The 19,110-nt window shown below is 43.6% G+C and overlaps 1 protein-coding gene across 4 annotated transcripts in view; it reads right to left on the minus strand.

Annotated features, from left to right (window-relative positions):
• Window positions 1–19,110, minus strand: part of LOC110973479 (sorting nexin-13-like) — a 40,083-nt gene that overhangs the window by 8,965 nt on the left and 12,008 nt on the right. For 2 of the 4 annotated variants that reach the window (XM_022224331.2, XM_022224329.2), the window contains exons 2-20: window positions 17,404–17,516; window positions 16,628–16,736; window positions 15,841–15,930; window positions 15,272–15,393; window positions 14,837–14,955; window positions 14,153–14,263; window positions 12,647–12,819; window positions 11,732–11,879; window positions 9,981–10,090; window positions 9,024–9,083; window positions 5,734–5,827; window positions 4,541–4,746; window positions 4,046–4,150; window positions 3,575–3,745; window positions 3,332–3,449; window positions 2,645–2,892; window positions 1,605–1,715; window positions 1,356–1,499; window positions 300–356 (exon numbers count right to left, since the gene is read on the minus strand). In XM_022224331.2, the coding sequence (XP_022080023.2) occupies window positions 300–356; window positions 1,356–1,499; window positions 1,605–1,715; window positions 2,645–2,892; window positions 3,332–3,449; window positions 3,575–3,745; window positions 4,046–4,150; window positions 4,541–4,746; window positions 5,734–5,827; window positions 9,024–9,083; window positions 9,981–10,090; window positions 11,732–11,879; window positions 12,647–12,819; window positions 14,153–14,263; window positions 14,837–14,955; window positions 15,272–15,393; window positions 15,841–15,930; window positions 16,628–16,736; window positions 17,404–17,501 (2,394 nt within the window). In that variant the 5' untranslated portion in view covers window positions 17,502–17,516. The remainder of the gene's footprint in view (window positions 1–299; window positions 357–1,355; window positions 1,500–1,604; window positions 1,716–2,644; window positions 2,893–3,331; window positions 3,450–3,574; window positions 3,746–4,045; window positions 4,151–4,540; window positions 4,747–5,733; window positions 5,828–9,023; window positions 9,084–9,980; window positions 10,091–11,731; window positions 11,880–12,646; window positions 12,820–14,152; window positions 14,264–14,836; window positions 14,956–15,271; window positions 15,394–15,840; window positions 15,931–16,627; window positions 16,737–17,403; window positions 17,517–19,110) is intronic. The other 2 variants (XM_022224330.2, XM_022224332.2) reach the window with 2 other exon arrangements.

Consider the following 19,110-nt stretch of genomic DNA (forward strand, 5'->3'; position numbering starts at 1 on the left):
CAATTAGGTTGCAGCTTGGTTTGTGCAACATTTGGCTACACCTTGGTTGCACTTTGTCTATGAAAGTGCAACAATTTCTGGAACTGAATGCACATAGTTTTCACTTTGGTTGCATCTGAGATGCAGCTAAAACTGCAACACTGTCATTTGGTAACAACATTTGCAAGAGACTCTAAGTTGCTTTTGATAGGACATTGACATATCTAAGAGTGTTGTCAGATTTTGCCAAAAGAAAGGTCAACTTTTACGGAGGACACTGTCAAAATTTGGAGAAAGTTTACAAAAGCTGACTGACTCACATCTGCTCTGATGACATTGGAGACTCGTCCTAAGTCCTCCAAATCCTCATCACGAGACTGTCGAAGAGAATATAAGCAATACACCAGTCAGACCCAAATAGTTTAAACCATCTGACATAAATTTCTTCTCCAGATTGAGAGAGCTCATTGAAAGTTGTCCTGACAGCCCAAAACTTTTAAACATTTGACAGATGCACCATTAACCACTTGCTGCCGGTTTAGTTTGAAGTTGCACAACGTAAAACCGGGGGATTTTCACGATTTTCTATTTTCAAAATTCTTCAAAAAATCATAGCTTCATTTACTGGACGTTTACACCCACACAAGTGACTGTCTGGTGGCTACTCTAATCTAACAGACAGCATCTATTGATGCCAGAGTATTTCAGCCAGGCCTGGTGCCTGGTAAAAATAGCCCAGATTGTGCAGTGTTACATAAATTTCTTTTGTTCCCGAAACTGGCACAGTGCGCAGCTGGCGTCTTTTCAATAGGGGCCAGATTAACGTGCAGCGGTATTGTATCCCTCATCACTGGAGCACCTTTGACCCCGGTAGTAATCCACTCACGCAGATGCCACAAACAGTGATATAAACTTTTCAAACAATTACGGATTTCCTCTGCTATTGACAACTGAAAAAATGTTAGCAATTCCCAGCAGCTCGGTCTTTCGTTCCCAAGTACGGTCTTTTCTTATAAGGCCCAGCTCTTTCGTCCGGTTTTGGGCTCCCCGGCTTTGTGTATAGAGCCTATGTACCTGAAAACGGGCACCCCGGCAGGAAATGGTTAATTGAAGATCAAACAGATTTCACATCTCTTTGATGACAAGATATTTTGACCCCAGCCTTGGCACCTCAATTCCATTTCTGGGAACAAACCATGTCTCACAATATCATCCCACGTTCTGTCAGCAATGCCTTTTTTCACGGACTCGATAGAAGTGAGCTAGAAAAACAGTGCATTTCAATAATCTGTCAAAAGCAAATCAAGTGAGGTAATACTTTGTCAGATTTTGTTGGGAGGGTGTCACTGACATGAAAATGACACGACAGGGCTTACCTTGTTGGTGAAGACTTTGTTGATGCTGTCTGTCATCTTGTCCGACACCATGTTAACACCGTCTACCAGGTTGCTGGGCACCGAGCGGACGGTGTGGGCCACGTTCCGCACGCCCGTCTTGAGCGGATTGACGATGTGGTCCATCTGCAGGAGGGGCAGAACACATGTTGTTTGGTGCGTTAGGGTGTCCAAGCAGTTCGGGAAATAATGTGAAAACGAGGTACACACAGGTTACAGTTTCATCCAAACCTTTCTTGCGAGCTGTCCCTTGCTTCTGTTATAGACTCCGGGCTCCAGGAAGTTGCAGACAACGGCTTGCATGCCCGGGTTGTTGCTCTGCACGTCAGGGTTAAGTAACGTCTGCACAGTTAAAAAAACCAAGAAGTGAAGGCTGAACGTTCAACATGGCATTTGATACAGGAAAATAATACTGCAAAAAAACTACCTCAATGAAGAACAAAAAAATTGGACAAATGTTCAAACGCAACAAGTGCACGTCTGGAATAACACAATAACAATACAGTTTGCCGAGATTCAGGACAGTTCAGCCAGACCCACTGGGCTAGATGACATTCCACTTTGTTCACGGATTAAAACCAATGCCGTGGTTTTCTTACAGAGACGTAGGCTTAGTTCACATTTAATTGGCTACACTCAGAAATAATTCTCCAATGGTTGAGTGGATTGGGACATTTCAGTTGTCATAAATTTAATCTTTCCACTGCAAGAGTGTGAAACGTTAATATTTGTTTTCAATCAGCATATGAATAAATCCCCTTCTGAACAAAACCCTGTGTCTTATTCGAGCTCAAATATTTCATGTGGCCATGGAATAGACGGTTCTATTTACCATGGAATGACAGCAATGTTCCATTTGTTCTCATTCCGGAACAGACAGCTGTTCCACTGGGAACGGGGCATTCCAATCAGAATGCTACCTTGGAAATAGTCCATGCATGAGGCGGACCGTTGCCTTGACTTGGGAACATTTTGGTGGAACAATAGTGTTCCTGACTTTTGAGACGCTCCCTAACTAGGCTATGCATTAGGATGACAATCATTCATGGACAAGTACTCGGCGATTTATTTGGTTGTTGCATGACATGCCATGTCTCACAGGATGGACTTTTTGTCCGATCTAAAAGGCTTTCCTTCCAAAGCTAGCTGGAAGGTTTTGACAGCCCTAAACGCTATCCAGGCCATGACAAACAAGCAATAGGAGGGTTAAACACAGAGGACCGGCTACAGTGTGGAGTCTTCTGAGGCCAAGCGCGGTTCCCGTTGTTTACCTGGAGGTACACCGTCAGAGCTTTGCCCCTCTTGTCCACGAAGCTCTTGGCCGTGTTGCGGATGGCCCGCTTGCTGGGCAGTGTGAGCGAGGCCAGGTTCTCAAAGCGCTCCGTCAGGCACATGTGCAGGTCGTGGAAGTCGCTGAACCGCCGGTACACGTCCCAGATTTCCGTGACCCCCTTGCTGTCTGTCCGTGTGACGTGGATAGAGTACACCGCGTACGTTGTTCCCTTTTCTTTGACTAGAGCTGTGTGAAAAAAAGTCGCGGCTGAAACCTTCAAAACCGAACTGGAGGCCATCTTTTCTGGAGTCAAACTGAAAGCCGTTCAAATGAATGGAGACATTGAGGTATTGGGGCATGTGTGACCTAGAAGTTGGGCTTTGTGACTCCCAATCAGAGGGGTAAGGGTTCGAATCCACCAGCCGTTTACTTGTGTTCTTGGGCAGGTCACTTTACCCACTACTTGCCTCTACCCACCCGTGTGTAATTTTAGAACCTGTTAGAGTAGAGGCAGGATGTGCATTCATATAGTCTGCCGAAAATTGGTCTTGTGGTCTGATGAAAGAGGTAACAACTGCAATACCTTTTGACCACAACAGTTATTACATTTAGTACTAAATATCCTACGCAACATAATATCCGCAGAGCTGTAAATTTTTTCCAAGAAGGTATGAATGGCACCTACTTGAGTGGGTGATGTTTGCAGTGATGCTGGGCGTACTGTCTGGGGAAGAGTTGGTCGACGGCAGGCCTACTTGCTCCAGTGAACCCTGGCTGCCCATCGATGACAAATCTTCCGACGACTGGAAGCGAAAAAGGCGGACGGAAAAAGAAATGGACAAATAATCGTCCTGAACTTTTGCTACACAGCTCATAAAGCTGTCCCTTTAGTCTGAAACGGTATGCAACGATCCGCACAGTGGCTTACCCCGGCGTTGCTGATCTCCGGGGACGAGTCCACCTGTGTCATGTCATCATCGCCCAGCCGGCCGCTGTCGTCGTCACCTTTTAAGAGGTCCAGCTCCTCCAAGCATTTGACATAATAGCTGCTCTGCTTGAATGCCGGGAAGAACCTGTCCTCTTGAAGGATCTCATGCACCTGTTGCATCGCAGATAAAGGGAAACAAAGACCCATCAATTAAGTAGACACTCTTACATGAAACCATCCGTTATCCTCAAAAATCATCCGCTGTAAAATGAAACCACCATTTTGCTGCTTAAACTTTCACGAAGTGTCATATCCAACGTGAAAAAAACCCAGATTCAAGACTCTTTTTATAACAAAACATATTGGCTAGGAAAGCACAGATTACAACAAGCCTGCCGATCAGGGGTAACGATGTGATGCAATATGACCCAAAAACTTTGGTCGCCATGGGAATCAGTAAAACGTACTCACTCTTCTCTGGGCGTCGTCAAACACAGTGTCTGAGAGCTCATCAGATTTTATTCTTTGGTATGTCCTCTGGACTATTTGTTTCCCAAGCTTCACTCGGTTTGATGCCTTTAAGAGAGCAAAGAAGACATGAAACAGTCACGTGATAGTTTATTGCAACTTCCCAATGGATGAATACACAACAGATGACTGTTACATGATTACAGATAAGCCTGTTTTTACTTCAAGAGCAAAATAACATTTATACTTTTCATTAGTACCCCACTGCCAGTCAATATGCACATATGCTCATATTGACATATCTACTATTGATGGGCCATGCAAACACATACACTTGTCCCCTCAATGCTATACAGTCAATACGTGGCCATTTATATTGTCATGATGAACCCATTCCTTTACAAAACATGTAAACATACACTATTGCCCTCCCCATCAGTCCGTATGCATCTATTCCCCTCCAAACATTAGTTGCTGCACCGAGTGAATGCCACTCACGTCTTCGGCGAGGTACTCCTGGAAGATGTTGAGCGCCGCTTTGCGGATCATGTCCACGCCCACGTTGTGCTCCTGTTTCCTCTTATTGGCCGGCTGGAGTCGCTGGAGGTGGAGCTCCGACAGCTGCTGCTCCGCCATTGCCCGGAAGCCTTCCACCGTGTGCCAGAAGAAGACGTAGGCCTGGCCGTTCACGTTGCGCATGAAATCTGCTCCGGACGCCAGAATAAACGGGACAGGAATTCATACCATCTGTGAATTAAGTTGCCGATAATATCCTAGAATGCTGCTCCCATAATAAACGCTTGTGGCGATCATCCCCTTCCGATCAAATGCATGCGTTTAACATTGAGGGTCACTATATACCAAACAAACACTCAACGTTCTCTCAAAGCTCAAAAGGAGAACTGTATTTCTTACGTACATGTACAGAGTCTTGCCGATAACCACGCAATGAACCAAAAAACGAGTTACCCTCACAAAAGATACGAGTAGCGGCCTATTTTTTTCATACGGACCTTGACATTATTGCAAGGAGCTTTACAATGAGTGCAGTATGTTGGTCTCGGATTTGCTCAGTGGAGTTTACGGCCCCTGAAATCGCCACGTGGGTTACGCCGTCATTTTGTTGAGCAAGTTATCCGCTCCGAGCAGGAACAAAGAGGGCGTTTTGAAATGAAATTGACAGCCCTTTTCGGTGTACATTCACCGCATGGGTGCCTAAGTTTTATGCGCGTTTCAGGCGGGGCACGGTGAGTACGTGCAGTAAATTTAGTCTGGATCGTTTGGTCTTCGTGTGCAGGCCAAACACGTGCTAGAACACGGTTGGAAAACTTAATGCCATCTGCCTTTCTTTCGCCCTTGAGGGTGCACTTCAGCTCAGGGCAGATAGACTTATGCTAATAAATCATGGCGCACTTGCGCACTGCATAACTGTCGTGAAATGTGTTAGAACCTGATGCCCCTAGATTCCTTGTGAAATCAGCAACAGGCCATGTTTAATACGCATGGAATCCACAAAATTGGAAAGAACAGATTCGATTAGTAGTGAAAGATGTCACACGTGTAACTTTAGCGGCAACGGAGGGCAACAAAAAAATTAAATGAACCTCCAGAACTGATGCAGGCAGGCACGACAAACAAATAACTTATTTTGCATGGCCTTCTTAAGGTACGGACAAAAAGAAGTGACTTACCAATAAAATAAGACACAGCTATGTTATTAATGAGGATGATGTCGAGGGGCAGAGAATATAGCCTTGTAAAGGACAGCCCTTCATCTGAATTCTGCTGTGTGAAAAATCCAACGACAAAAAAAAGGGAAAGAACATGATTTTTTTTTTCTTTGGCGGGACGAGGTTAAAGGGTCACGCAGTCTCACGCTTTTTTTTAATGCACTTATTGTGGAAGGCCCCTTTGTGTCTTGATTCTGCAATTTTTGTTGTGACACTTTGAGGGCATTTCGGTTTCTTGAAAAAAAAATTATGCCAATATGGACTTGCATATTCATGTCCAAAAATGCAGATTGTACTTTGGCGATTTGTTGGTGTTTCCATTCATGACTGTGGGTCAGTGAGAAAAGTTTCTCAGGAGTATTTTCAAAAAGAAAATTGTGGGTTCACGTTTTGAACTGAAACCCCCCCTCCCCATCAATGGTGTCTTCCTTGTAATGACATCATAGCAACAGTGTCCTCATCTGTCAGGAAAAGCATGGAAATTTAAAACATTAAAAAAGGATGCCTTTTGATGACAGTAACAAAAAAAAACATGCTAGATATAGTTTCTGACATTTACTTAAGAGGAGTAGAAAGTTAAATAAAACATGCTTCAAAGTAAAACTTCACACCATCTGGATGACTCCTTTTGATAATTTCATCTAATCAAGTGCAAGGACACAACCTCAACACAGTTTGTGACATATCATCAAATGCAGTGCATTAATTTTTTTTAAGCTGGAGAAGAGAAACGGTGAGTTAGGAGAACAAGCATGACAAGGGCCATTCTATGAATTCGAGGTCAAAGTGTGACATTTTTGTGAGGCATTTCCATGTCACTGCTACACCTTACCTGAGTAAGCTTCACACGGACATATTATTGAAACTGACTGCAAACAATTTGTCTTTGACAGGTGATCTGCATTGCTCAATTACTCTTCGCAATGAAAGAACGAGTTCTAAACTAACAAAATCATACATCAGATGTGACTGAGGTACGAAAGGATACGGCCGTTTCACAATAGTGCGCCACCAAGAGTTTGCAACGCATTGGCCAATCACAATGCGCGAAATTTGTCGACCCAATGCGCATTTGGAAAGGGTCGACAAATTTTGCGCGCTGTGATTGGCCAACGTGTTGCAAACTCTTGGTGGCGCACTATTGCGAATCGCCCGTATTGGACCCCATATTTATAGAATGACCCACATGTCAAGAGACTACATGTACTAGTGACTCTGAGAGGGAAAACAGGCTTTCAAACAAAGGACACAGTGGTTTAGTTGAAGACATGTAATGCTAGTTTTTGGAACCTTCAAACTTGTGACCAGCCACCACCATTGATCCACAGAGTTGTGGCTGCGTCCAGATGTCATGGCTGTGGCTAGTGGTACCACACTGGTCTATGGACAGTTGTAGCAGACACTGGGCAGTGACTACCAGCAGTTATAAAGCCATTTCTGGTTGCACTCAGGATTCAGGATGCTACCTTAAGCTTGTTAGCTACTTTTCAGTTAAAGCAATGAACTGGCTTGGAGGACATCTCAAGCCTTGTAACAACACATACATGTATTTAGCCGATTTGAAGCACGGGGGACATCCAAAGAGGGCGCTATTTGGTTCGGTAGAATCTCCAAATATAACCACTTCAACTAGTACCCTCCTATTGTGTCCGCCATGCTTTCAGAAAGTGTACTTGGAATTGGCTGCTCCTCAAAAATGTCACTGAACATTTAAACTTAGTACTTAAAATAAGGGTTTGAGTATTTCAGAGTTATACAAAATTAACCTGGGAATGGGAAATTATTTTCAGTTTTTCTCTTCCTGGGGAATTCATTTTCAAGATGTGGTTTTGCGTCAGGGAGATGTTAAATGTAACAACTGGTTTCGCCCCTACATGCACCCGAGGTGTATTCATAAACACTGTATACTCAGTGCTTGTTCGAGAGCTTGCAAAAAATTCACAAGCTCACACGGGTAGGACAGGAGGTCGTGGGTTCGAGCCCCACGCGAGTAAAAGCTTGTGATTTTTTGCAAGCTCTCAAACAATCACTGATTATACAGTGCTTATGAATATGCATGTATGTCGGGCATGGGCAAAACCTCTAATTAGAATTGGTTTTCATTTTACAAACTGTGAAAAGAGTTTCCCACCACTATCTCCCATTTTCACACCTTTTTACTCAGAGTGGGACAACAATTTCATGCCTGCTCACTGGGCAAAGCATGTTCATGCCTTGTCAGACCGGTGGAATAATATTTTCATACCGTGCGAAAAGTGAACGTGACTTGTTTCACAAAAATTTCCTGCTCCCGTTCACACTGTTAACTTTCCATTACAATGTGCTGTACATGGATGTCAGTGGGTCTGAGAGCTGAGGCAAGTTGTCCAACACAGTGAACAGCTATTTGTAAATCTCCGGAAATCAGGAGGGTTGAGACAGAAAACCACATGCTACACAGTCAGACAGCTCAACTTTTAACCAACGCGGGTATTAGTTTGTTAAAGAAAATGGATGTGAAAGGATTAGAGTATGTACATGTTCAACCCAACCATGTGGCAATTTAATATGTGAAACATTTAACTGCAGTGTTAAGACTTGGAAGCTTGGAAAATGAGCCAGAGATGCATGTAGAGAGAATGCCGTGAAAGAATGCTTATGAAAGCAAAGTTACAGTCTTATCTGTTAAATGGTCAGGCAAATGCAAACACTACGTCACATGACCGTTCTCCCACAAGCTCAACAGAGGGCACTCTTGGAAGAACTGAGCAGCATTTTCAATTTCATCGGGGGCAAAACTTGCTTGGCTAAAACTGCTAATGAAGGATAAACAGATTTATCTAACCTTACACACTTAGGCCAAGTAAAAAAAAAAGTTTCTCGTTCATTTTTTTGAAAGGAGAAGACAGTAATTATAAATTTTTTTTCTCCATTTCAAGAAGTAAATATTTCCAAAGATGGAGATGGATTTCTAGACCCTTTTGCTGACACTTTTCTGTCATCTGTAAGGACCTTTCATCCCATCTGATAGGTTTTGAACTAGTGTTGTTCACACAAAGAAAAAGACACAATAAGCTGAAAGTAAGATATAAAAATACGAAGACATAGAACGGGAGGCAGGCAGTGAAAAAGGAAGTAGATGGGCCGAGACACTAATTGCTTTTTTACTTGGCCAGGCAGGAAATTAATTCAGCGTTAAAGAGAGAATTATTACTGCTGTTAGTGAAAAAGAGTTTTGAAAGATTCTAGAAAGCCCGCCACCATTGTCCAACCTGTGATATAGTGGTGCTAGCATCCCCCTGGCCGGGTCTCTCGCTATCGATAAGGTCTTTCTGTGGTTGCCATGGGAACAAAAAGGACCGAAAAAATGAAATGATGGGACGATGTGAAATACATTTGCACTGGTATTAGACAGAATTCCAAGGAGGACCAAACATCTGCCGAGGCTGAAGCTGAAACGAAGCTGGGACTTTGAAAATTCTGAGGAGGGAAGCAAAGTTGGTAGGATGACAGCGAATGTTGGATGGACAGCCTGCATTTTCACGAAGGTGTTACTCTCAAATTTGAATAAAATGTGAACCGGCTTCCGCCTTTCCAATTTTAGGGACCCCGTTGCAGGCCGCCCAGAGATGTATCCGCCAAGCCCCGCCCCGAGCCAATGACTGCCATAACTGTGCCACAGCAGCCAAATGACCAGCTCTTTAAAAAGCGGCAAAGTGCACTTGCAGGCAAAACACACACACCTGTTGCATACATGTATGGGTGGGTGTGGATCCTCGTAGTAAGGGTCTGTAACTCCTGATTATACATGTAGAATCAAGAGTTCAAATCCAGCCAATGGCGGCGGCATATTATGTCCTTAGGCAAGTCACTTTACCAACACTTGCCTCTCTCTCTCAGTCCACCTAGGGGTACAAATGGGTGCCTCTGCAGGCAGAGATGGCTATTTTAGTCGTGTGTACCTGAAATGGCCGCACCAAGCTGTGTACTCCCCAAACAGATGAGCTGATTCTCAGGAATGTTTATGGGCCCAGCTAGCAGGGGTAATAATGATGTTAGCAGGCTGAGACTGAGCAATGTGCTTTTAATCACACCAGCCCATTATTGTAATGATGCAGCGTGGCACTCGAGAAGTACTAGTGTGGTTGTTGCCCACAGGGGGCAGGGCCTGATGGTTTGGCTTCTGTATGTACAGAACAATTGGACATTGTCGGTGTGAGTAGACTCACCGCTTCTTCGGCCGTGTCGATGTCCTCTCCGGCCAGGATCCTGCTGATGGTCTCATTGCACGTCTGCTTCAAATACTGTAAACTGTTCAGCTGCTGCTTGGAATCCGACTCTGCAAAAAGACAGACACGTAACATGCCCGCGATGCATACAGAGTAACGACGGAAACATGCTTTTGTACGGGAGTGGACGATAGATGGCACTGTGACAAAGGTTCACGGCAGCATCGTCAGGGTGGGACTCTCAATTTGTGAGCAGATGAGGGTCTGACGAGAACCGGTAGACCCAACGTTTTGGGCACCACATGCCATCTGTCCTCAGGAGACACAGGGGTAAAGTTTTACATGGCAATAGTGAGCGTGGGCCAGCCTCATCTACCTACGTGTACATGTACACGTAGCGTGAGCCTCCAATCAAAAGATGTACACACCATGAAAACCAACTTTTCCAGGACTAAAATATTACAATTTCTGTTTACTTTTAATGCCATTTGGCAGGGAAAAGTTGTTTGGCATTACGAACTGGAAGACTGCCACTATGACAACAGGATTCTAGGCCACCCTGTTTTCCTAATTTTCCGCACCCTTTCCATGATATTACAAGACCACTTTTTGTTTCCAGGCTTTTCCATGACTTTGGAAAACCTGAGATACCTGTAAGTCTCTATAACAAGTCTTTTCGTGGGACCACATACAAGTAACAAGGTAGACAGTGACAAAGCAACACCTTTGTAAAAATTCATTTGAATGGCGCTTGACTCGACTTGCGATGGATGGCTGGGGATGGACTAAGGAGAACTCGCATTAACCGGACCTGGCTAAAACATTGCCTAGGTAACGCTAGAGTTTGTTCCTAAACTTCTAAGCTATATTCCACATGGGCTAAGGTAACTTCAGATGCTGGCTATAGTGACTTTCTTAGGCATCACACCAAAATACAGACATTTAGGCACCAGGCCTATGGGGCATCCGGGATTCTCGCAAAATGACAGGTACTGCGCTGATGAAAACAGCGACCTTGGTGACGTACGCGCGCACCAGCCAGTCCGAGGATTGGGTTATACAATCTTTCTTTAGTCTGTGCGTACCCGTGCGCTCGTTGCAGTTGTTTTCATCGGCGCGGTGTGGTTACTACCCATATTATTGTGAAACTTCCGGATGTCCGCGCTGCCCCATATCCAGCAAGAACTGAGACCGAGGGGTACCCTCCCTCCAACATGTCCAATCGCTGTACACACTCTAGACTATTGTTATCTAACACATCCCCCCTAGATGTCTGAAAACAATTCCTCAGATTCCAATCAAACAATGACGAACACAAAGCAGGGGGGTCTCTCCGTCTCATATCTCGCTTCATATGACCAGGCGAGGATGCTAATCCCTTCCGTCCCAAATGGTATGCCAGATGCAGCCTGGTTTACAGAAGCATGACACCCCAACTGGTTTGAACTTATGACTGAGGGTTTGAACAATCGGCAACACAGACCGAAAACTAGACTGGCCATTGTTGGAGGCCCAGTGGGCTCCATTAACTGTGGAGTAGAAAGAAGAAGCTTTTCATTGTGATCAACCAGAATGTGGTGACACAGAGCCCCAGTGGAGTTAATCCAGGCCTGTTTGGTTCAATCCAAAGTCCAAATCTGTTTCGAGATACCGGATGGGCTCACCCAAGAGGGTCCAGGAAGGGATTCTCACTTGATGACACACCTTAACGGATTCTCACTTCGCACATCCATGCATGTTCAGTTACGTACCATCTTTGTATGACCGGTTTGCATCTCGCGATCGCTGTTTGTGAATCTCGTTTTCCAGGATGTCGACGACGGCGTCCAGCTCCTCGATGCTGCAGCACATCTTGATAACCGTCAGGAATGCTTCCGTTGTAACCGGAACATCGGCACACTGGCAAAAGACAGAAAAATAAGCCATTAGACGACTGCTTAACAAATTGTCGTTGCAAGTTGTTCGTGGCCAGTGAGAATCAATAAAGCATGCTTGCCTGTTTGTGACCCCCTATATGACATACTTGTAAGTTCTGCTCTTCCCAATTTCTCGTGAAATGTCAAGGCTTGCTTATTTGTCAAAAAGAGCATCTTTGATCCCTAAATTTTCAGGTTTCATGGAAAAATGTTCAAAGGAAACATGTGGGTGCTAGTCTTTCAAGAATCAGTCTGTATGGGTCTCGATCTGTTCAAAGCCTGTTTTCCCGAGTTGTGTTACCATGGCTACCATACGATGAACTCCATGGTAATGTGAAGAAACGTTCTCCATAACAGGATGGGCTACTGAGCTCTGCCATATACCAGTAGCAAATGAAAGATTACACCTACACCCAGAGCATTCCAGTCATGCATTTAACTCATTTATTTTTCAAATCTAACACGCCTTTCTGAAGTGAAGGTCGCATTTGACTGGTAACCATTTTTACTAAGCAGATATTCTGTGTGCTTAGCAAATCTGTGCGCTTCACTGCTCTGTGGTATTTTTCCGAAGTTTACCAATTTGCCAAAAAAACTGTTTACCAGTCACAATTTCACCCTATGCATATCCCTTGCGACTGGCTCAGCCCCAGAATTCCATTCAGCAAATCTTTTACTGTTCAGTGTCTGCCCTCCATTCCCCCCCCACCAGGGTGTCAATTTTCCCCACCCCTCAGCAGAGATTCTCACCAGCCACACGATGGTCTGGTTGATGTAGTCCGGGTCGGTCACCATGTCAATCAGCGGCCTGACGCCCTCACAGACGATGATCTCCCGCATCAGCAACCGAAAGGGCTTGCAGCGGAAATCGGTGTCAGGCACCAGCAGGAACAGCAGGATCTCGCCGACACTCTGGAGGTATTCTGAACAACAGACGACAAAAATAATAATAATTTATTCATTTATAAAGCGCAAATTTCAAATAGATATGTTCAAACGCACTGTACAATGAAGATATTAAGCATGGAACAATGAACACATTTAAACATGGTTGAGCCGATGGCATACAAGGGCACCTTGGGCAGCTGCCAAATGACCCACATTCACCAAGTTAACATCAGTAAAGGGGAGACAGTAAGAAGCAGTTACAGTTTTAGAGGTGGGAGGAAAGCCCCAGAGGAATATTCTGGGTAAAACCCATGGAGTCAGGTAGGGACTGAAAACCCAATCCACATGTGGACTGGGCCGGGAATCGAACCCGGGACCACAGAGGTGGAAGGCGAGGAAAGAACTACCTTGCCAACCTGACTCCTCCGACAAGGAGGGACAATATGAGTAGAGGCAAATCTATGAAAGGTGAATGGACAATATTCACGTGTCAGCCATCTTGAATTGAAAGTGCGCTTAACTTTAACTTTTCATTTCTGAAACCCGAGAGTAAAAATAACAGCAATGATGTAGAAGTCTGTTACAAATCAATGCCAGCACACGTTTAGAATAATTTAAAATTTGTGATAAATTGTGTTCAAATGTTTAAAGCCAAATTTAAGTGAGACTTGGAACTCAAAATAGTCTGGCACCACTCCATTTAACACATTACACTGAATATGCCAGATTCAAGGAACACCATCAAAATGGCATCCAAATGAATAAGGTCTATCTGAAAGAATGTCACTTGTGAAACAAAAGCTTTTGGCTTCTTTCCTGTTTCAGCATTTCATCGAGGAATATTAACTGCTATGAATTTCTTCCTTTTTAATTAATCACAGACCCCTAAAACCAGAGGGTAAGGTTTATGATCGAAGCCTACCTTACAAACGTCGAAGAGCCGTCTTGCCCAAACTCTCTAGAAATACAAAGGTTTGGTGGTGGCTGTTTTTCAGGGTTTCTCAAAGTGTTTTGAACCCCAACCTTCTCAACAGGAACTATGAGTCATCACATCATGACTGATAAAGACACCATCCAGAGAGTGGGGAGGACAAGATCTATGGCTCTGACCAAACTACATGTACAAATGATTTTAGCAAACTTGGTGTAAGTGGAGTGCATTGCGAATCTCACGATAATCCATCGAAAATACATTTTGTTGTTCATCGTGAGAGGGCACCGACGTACAAGGAACAAATATTAAGGTCACATCCAACATGTGGAATACTGGCTACAGCTCCGGCAGTTCACCACAGCACGCCAATGGACAAAAATAGCCCAACCGTACCCACAAGGCACTGGATTCCAACACCGCCTGACTGTTCATACCTAGTTCTTTATCCTCGTTCATGCTGATCAGTTCCCGGCATATGTCGTTCTCCATTTCCACCTCAAAGTCAAAGAAGATCGACTCCAGACTCGGAGGGGGCTCTGAGGAATCTAAAAATCAGGGGGAAAAATCCAGGTGTTTTTAAAATGGGCTTTTCACTTGACGCTGCACTGACCGGTCAAAACAGTAAGGGGTCGTTGTTTATCGTGATTTAGAAGAGTGAATAATAATTACACAGAGAGGGGTGTAAAGCCTATGTAGGCTTTTGGGCCAAGGGGGAAGGAAGCAGGGGTCAGAGGACAGAGTAGCTTTTGTACACATGAGAAAAGATTTTAAAAAATGGATGACTCTTTCTAAAATGCCTAGTAGGTATGGAAAAAGGAAACGGGGCAAACGCGACACTGAAGTGAAATTAATCCATTTGACAGGGTATCATTTGGAAGAAAAAAAGGACTTGTTCTTGTACAAGCAGGTTGAAAATCCGATCCTCCTGCAGGCACAAAACAAAATTTTCATTAACGCCAGGAAAGGCCCTGGCGGAAACTGTCCACATTTGACTACTGTATCATAACCGTTTCAGAACTGGGTGAGCTTAATTAATGACATGGAAAAAGACATTTGGCTATCAAGGTAGCAATTCATAGGGCTCTAGACTGAGACGAAAGTTTGGATTTCCTACCTACCTTTAGGGAGTGACGATTTTTTAACTTTGTCTTGGGCCCGGCGAAACATTCGTACATGCGTCGCAAAGTCGTCGACCATTGTCCGCGTAAAAAAGTGAACCCAATCGACCTCTTTTGATCTGTGATGCAGAGGAAAAAGTCACACAAAACCACACTCTTAACGGGTCCCTGGCTCATTTGGCAATAAACGTTAATCACCCAATCTGAACATTCTTATTCTTGAAGGCAAAATATTTGATGAGCAAAGTTCGGTTACCGGCTAAAATGCGAAGTAACGGATACTGTTCAGAGCCGGTTTCTCTTAACAGGTAAAATCATGTACTCGCACATGTATGTTCCCACAACTACGGGACAAGTACGCTAATGTGTGTGCACGAGTGAGTCCAGCAATAGGCTACGTGGTGTGGGTTTTTTTTGCTAGCGGCAATGCCTTACTTTGTGGCTAAGTTGATGATGCAACTCTGCGTGCACTGTCGGACTTCGTACAAGAACTGTCCCTCGTCACTGAGATGATGGTACCAGGGGTGGATGTAATCGCGGAAACCAAGGAGCAAAACCTGAGGCAACGAGGTAATGGCAAAAGTATGTCAAAATCACAATAAAGGGTAATACTTCATGTCACGTTGAGCATGATACCTGCTGACTGTTTAAAAAAAGGATTAGATGTAACTCTATCATATCTGAGCTCTCTTGTTCTCTCACCTCAGAATTCTTCACAAATTCTGGAACAACCTTTCTGAAAACAAAGCACAACTCTTTTTATCTTTTAATAAAAATTAAGAAAAAGAAACAGGCTCAGTGTCTGCATCCAAATAATGCAAGTAATCAAATTGTTATCTGATTATCATACTATAGTGGATTATTTGATTTCAAAGAGCATCCACTCAGGGACTGGGCACTTCTTGGGAGAATATTGAGCACTGACGCTGTGCTTTCAAGAGACACAGATGTCCAATCTGGATGTGACCTTAACAACGCCCTTGTGGTATGCGATCGCATCTGACCTCTTGCAACTGGCCGTCGATTATCTTGGCTCCCGTCAGTCTCTTATCGCTCTTGTAGGTGCGAGGGGTTTCCTGTAACCTCTCGACAAGCTTTAAAAGGAGAACCAAAGGCAAACCGGAGATAGTGTATCACTCAAAATTGAAAAATATTATTTCAACAGAACAAATAATCAAATCATGATACATGTACGTGTGTGAATAACAGTATCCAAAATGTCGAACTTGTAAAAGAACTTTGCACGAATGCATCAACGCACTTCACAAATACAAGTGTACCAGTACACATGTATCAATCAATACGGGTACATATGGTGCTTCATGTATAGCAGTATTACCCCCGTTTGTCAAGCCTATGAAATTCCTAGGACTCTCACTCTACTTCCCTTCTGTTGTTCGTGAGCTAACACCAATCTAACTTTAAATCGCAGCTCTGTTACCAGTAAGATGTCGCATGGAGACCGGCAAGTCAGAACCAGACTTTTTATGAGTAAAACGTTACCGGTGCACCACATTGTGTATTGTTGCCAGGGTTACCAGGGTTTCCAATATTCTACTTTGTCTGTGTCTCAGGCTTTGCCTGATTTACAACCCCTCAACTGTGACCCTGGCAGTTCAAAGATGTGCCAAAAACACATTGGTCTGCATGCAATTGATCTAACGACTGCAATATTTTCATTTTTTTGTGTGAGCATTATGGGCACACATTATGGTTTGGATGGCAGAGTCCATCAAAGCCCAAGTCTGAGCCAAATTCGAGTCATTTGAAAAGACTTCAAATTTGACTCACCTTGCCCAGGCCTATTGTCTCATTTTCCAGCTTGGAGTTGGGGGTGATTCTCTCCAAAGCAGCTTGGCTCTCTTTCTTTGAAAATACATTGTACAGAACAGTCACGCCCCTGCAATTAAACATTAAAAAAGTGAAAAACTTCCCAATTCCTAGAACAATAACAGCAACGGTTCAACACACAGTGTACATTAACCAAGCAAATTTGAAACAATTAAAACAATTTTGTCACACATCCGGTGAATTAAGAATGTAATTATCACAAGGAAGCAATTAGTGCATACATGTATGTGCTGGTACGTAAAAGGGAAATTTAAAAAATTCTAAATTGTCTTTTTTTCATGCAGCTACTGCAGATTTCCCGCTGCAGCAGATGTGAACTTGTCAAGGAAATGAGCCTCACACATTGACACTAACTCCCCCTTGAGAAGCTTCTTGCTCCAATTGTGTCATTCGACAACCAGAATTGGAAGCCATTATTGCGGCAGCGCGACGCTCAGGGACTCGCCAAAGGCTTATTACCTCGTTGCAGCTTGATATCACTGACAAGTATGGTAGTGGCTACAGCAACTTCCCATAGAGTCTTGTGCAATTTCAAATCCCAGCCATGTACAGTATTTCGGATTGAAAAAAAGGGGGGGCCGAGGGCTACTTTCTTAACACAAATAAAACTTTTGCAAAGTGGGAAACTGGAGGGTGGACGATTTATTAAGATTTGGGCATCCAGGGACTTGGCGCTAACACTGAAAAGAGGACTAAACGAAAATGGCCAGGCTCACCCTCCAAAGAAAGCCACAATGTAGAAGACTAGAAGAAATGGTGACAGGACACCAAACGTGGCTAGGAATAGGACTACAGCCAGACCGACCCATAACATGGTGCCGATCTCCCCCTGTGTTAAAAGAAAAAAGGAGAAACTAAATTGAAACACACAATAGATTCCTGTTAAGCTGCTCTTAGAGGGACTGAACTCACTTGAGCACTATAATCCATACAGCATTGTAACCATAGCAACACTCGCACCATTCAACTGTTAATCTTAAGTTTTCCAGCTTAAATACACATCAAGTCATTTATAGAATAACACCCACACATCTTCTCCCAACTCTGAATTTTTACCATAAATACCGGAATTTGTATGTAGATGTTCACAACACAGAAATGAAACCTTGATTTATTTTTCCTTCTGCAAGATTTGTGTTGAGCGCATACACAGTGTGTACAATGACCCACGTTATCATACCGTAGTTATCCCACTTGCATGCTAGTACAGCTAGAACTCTTTCGTTTTGCCTCTTCTTCTAACAGGAAAGTACATGGACACAGCTGGGGCCAATTTCGTAGAGCTGCTTAAGCACAGAATTTGCTTAAGCACAAAAAACCTTGCTTAATAAACAAAGGTTACCAGTTCTTACTCTATGTGATTGTCATGCCATCCAAAAGACAGGTAAACACCATTTCAAAACAATATACATGTACCTCACAAAAAGTTTTGTAACCTGATTAGTCAAGCAAGGTTTTTTCATGCTTGCGCAAATTTTTTGCTTAAGCACTAGCAGCGCTATGAAATTGGCCCTAGCTGTTGACAACTCTACAAACCAATTCCTAGGGCCCCAAAGCAATGGTACGAAAGATACCATACCCAGTAAGTACCATGCAGTACATGAAGTACATACATGTACATGTATGTAAATCCATGTACATGCACAGCAGACTGGAGGCACCGGTAAATTACATGTACATGTATACTTGTATATAAGTACATGGTAACACACATACATGTACAATCAATCAATCAATCTTATATGATCATATACAGAGCTACTGCAGGCGACCACACCAAGCTCTACTTGTACGCACCTCACTGTGCAATGTATTTATTATAATGCCTTTCCAGCTCCTTTTTTTTTTTTGGCTCACAATGGCTAAGACCTCGGATTTAATCTCACACATGACCGCACCAACAGCAAATACCTCTAGATAAAATTAATTTCCCTCCAGCGTGTTGGGGCTGGCTACCGTACCCGGCGTTTCCTTATGACAGCATGTACCGGTAATGCAGGGCAATTGAATCAAACAGCGGTCTACATGTATACTGTGCATAAACATGCACGTGTACATAACATATACATGTCCATGTGCGTGTACAACAGAACGCAGCTCTGTGCTATGTACTGGCATATGTACCAGTACATGTACAGTGTATATAAACTTGCAACCTCAGTGATCATGCGTACATTTCTCTGCAATACACATGTATGTACATTTAGGTCTATAAGTACCCTGTACTTATGGGTACAGACCAGTTAATATTGTAAACTACCACAGACATCAGTGATAAATATCCCCACTTCAAAAAATTAGGAAAAATACCCACGAGTTTCTCAGCTGTTCAAGACACAGATCAAATCAAAGCTCACTTCCTCATCTTCTCCTTTCCATTTTCCGTGAATTAACCGATGACCTTTGAAGATACATGTATTTGT

This window comes from Acanthaster planci, linkage group LG17 (genome assembly GCF_054643075.1).
Source record: "Acanthaster planci isolate LZ-2023a linkage group LG17, COTS_SCS, whole genome shotgun sequence".
Classification (NCBI taxonomy): Eukaryota; Metazoa; Echinodermata; class Asteroidea; order Valvatida; family Acanthasteridae; genus Acanthaster; species Acanthaster planci.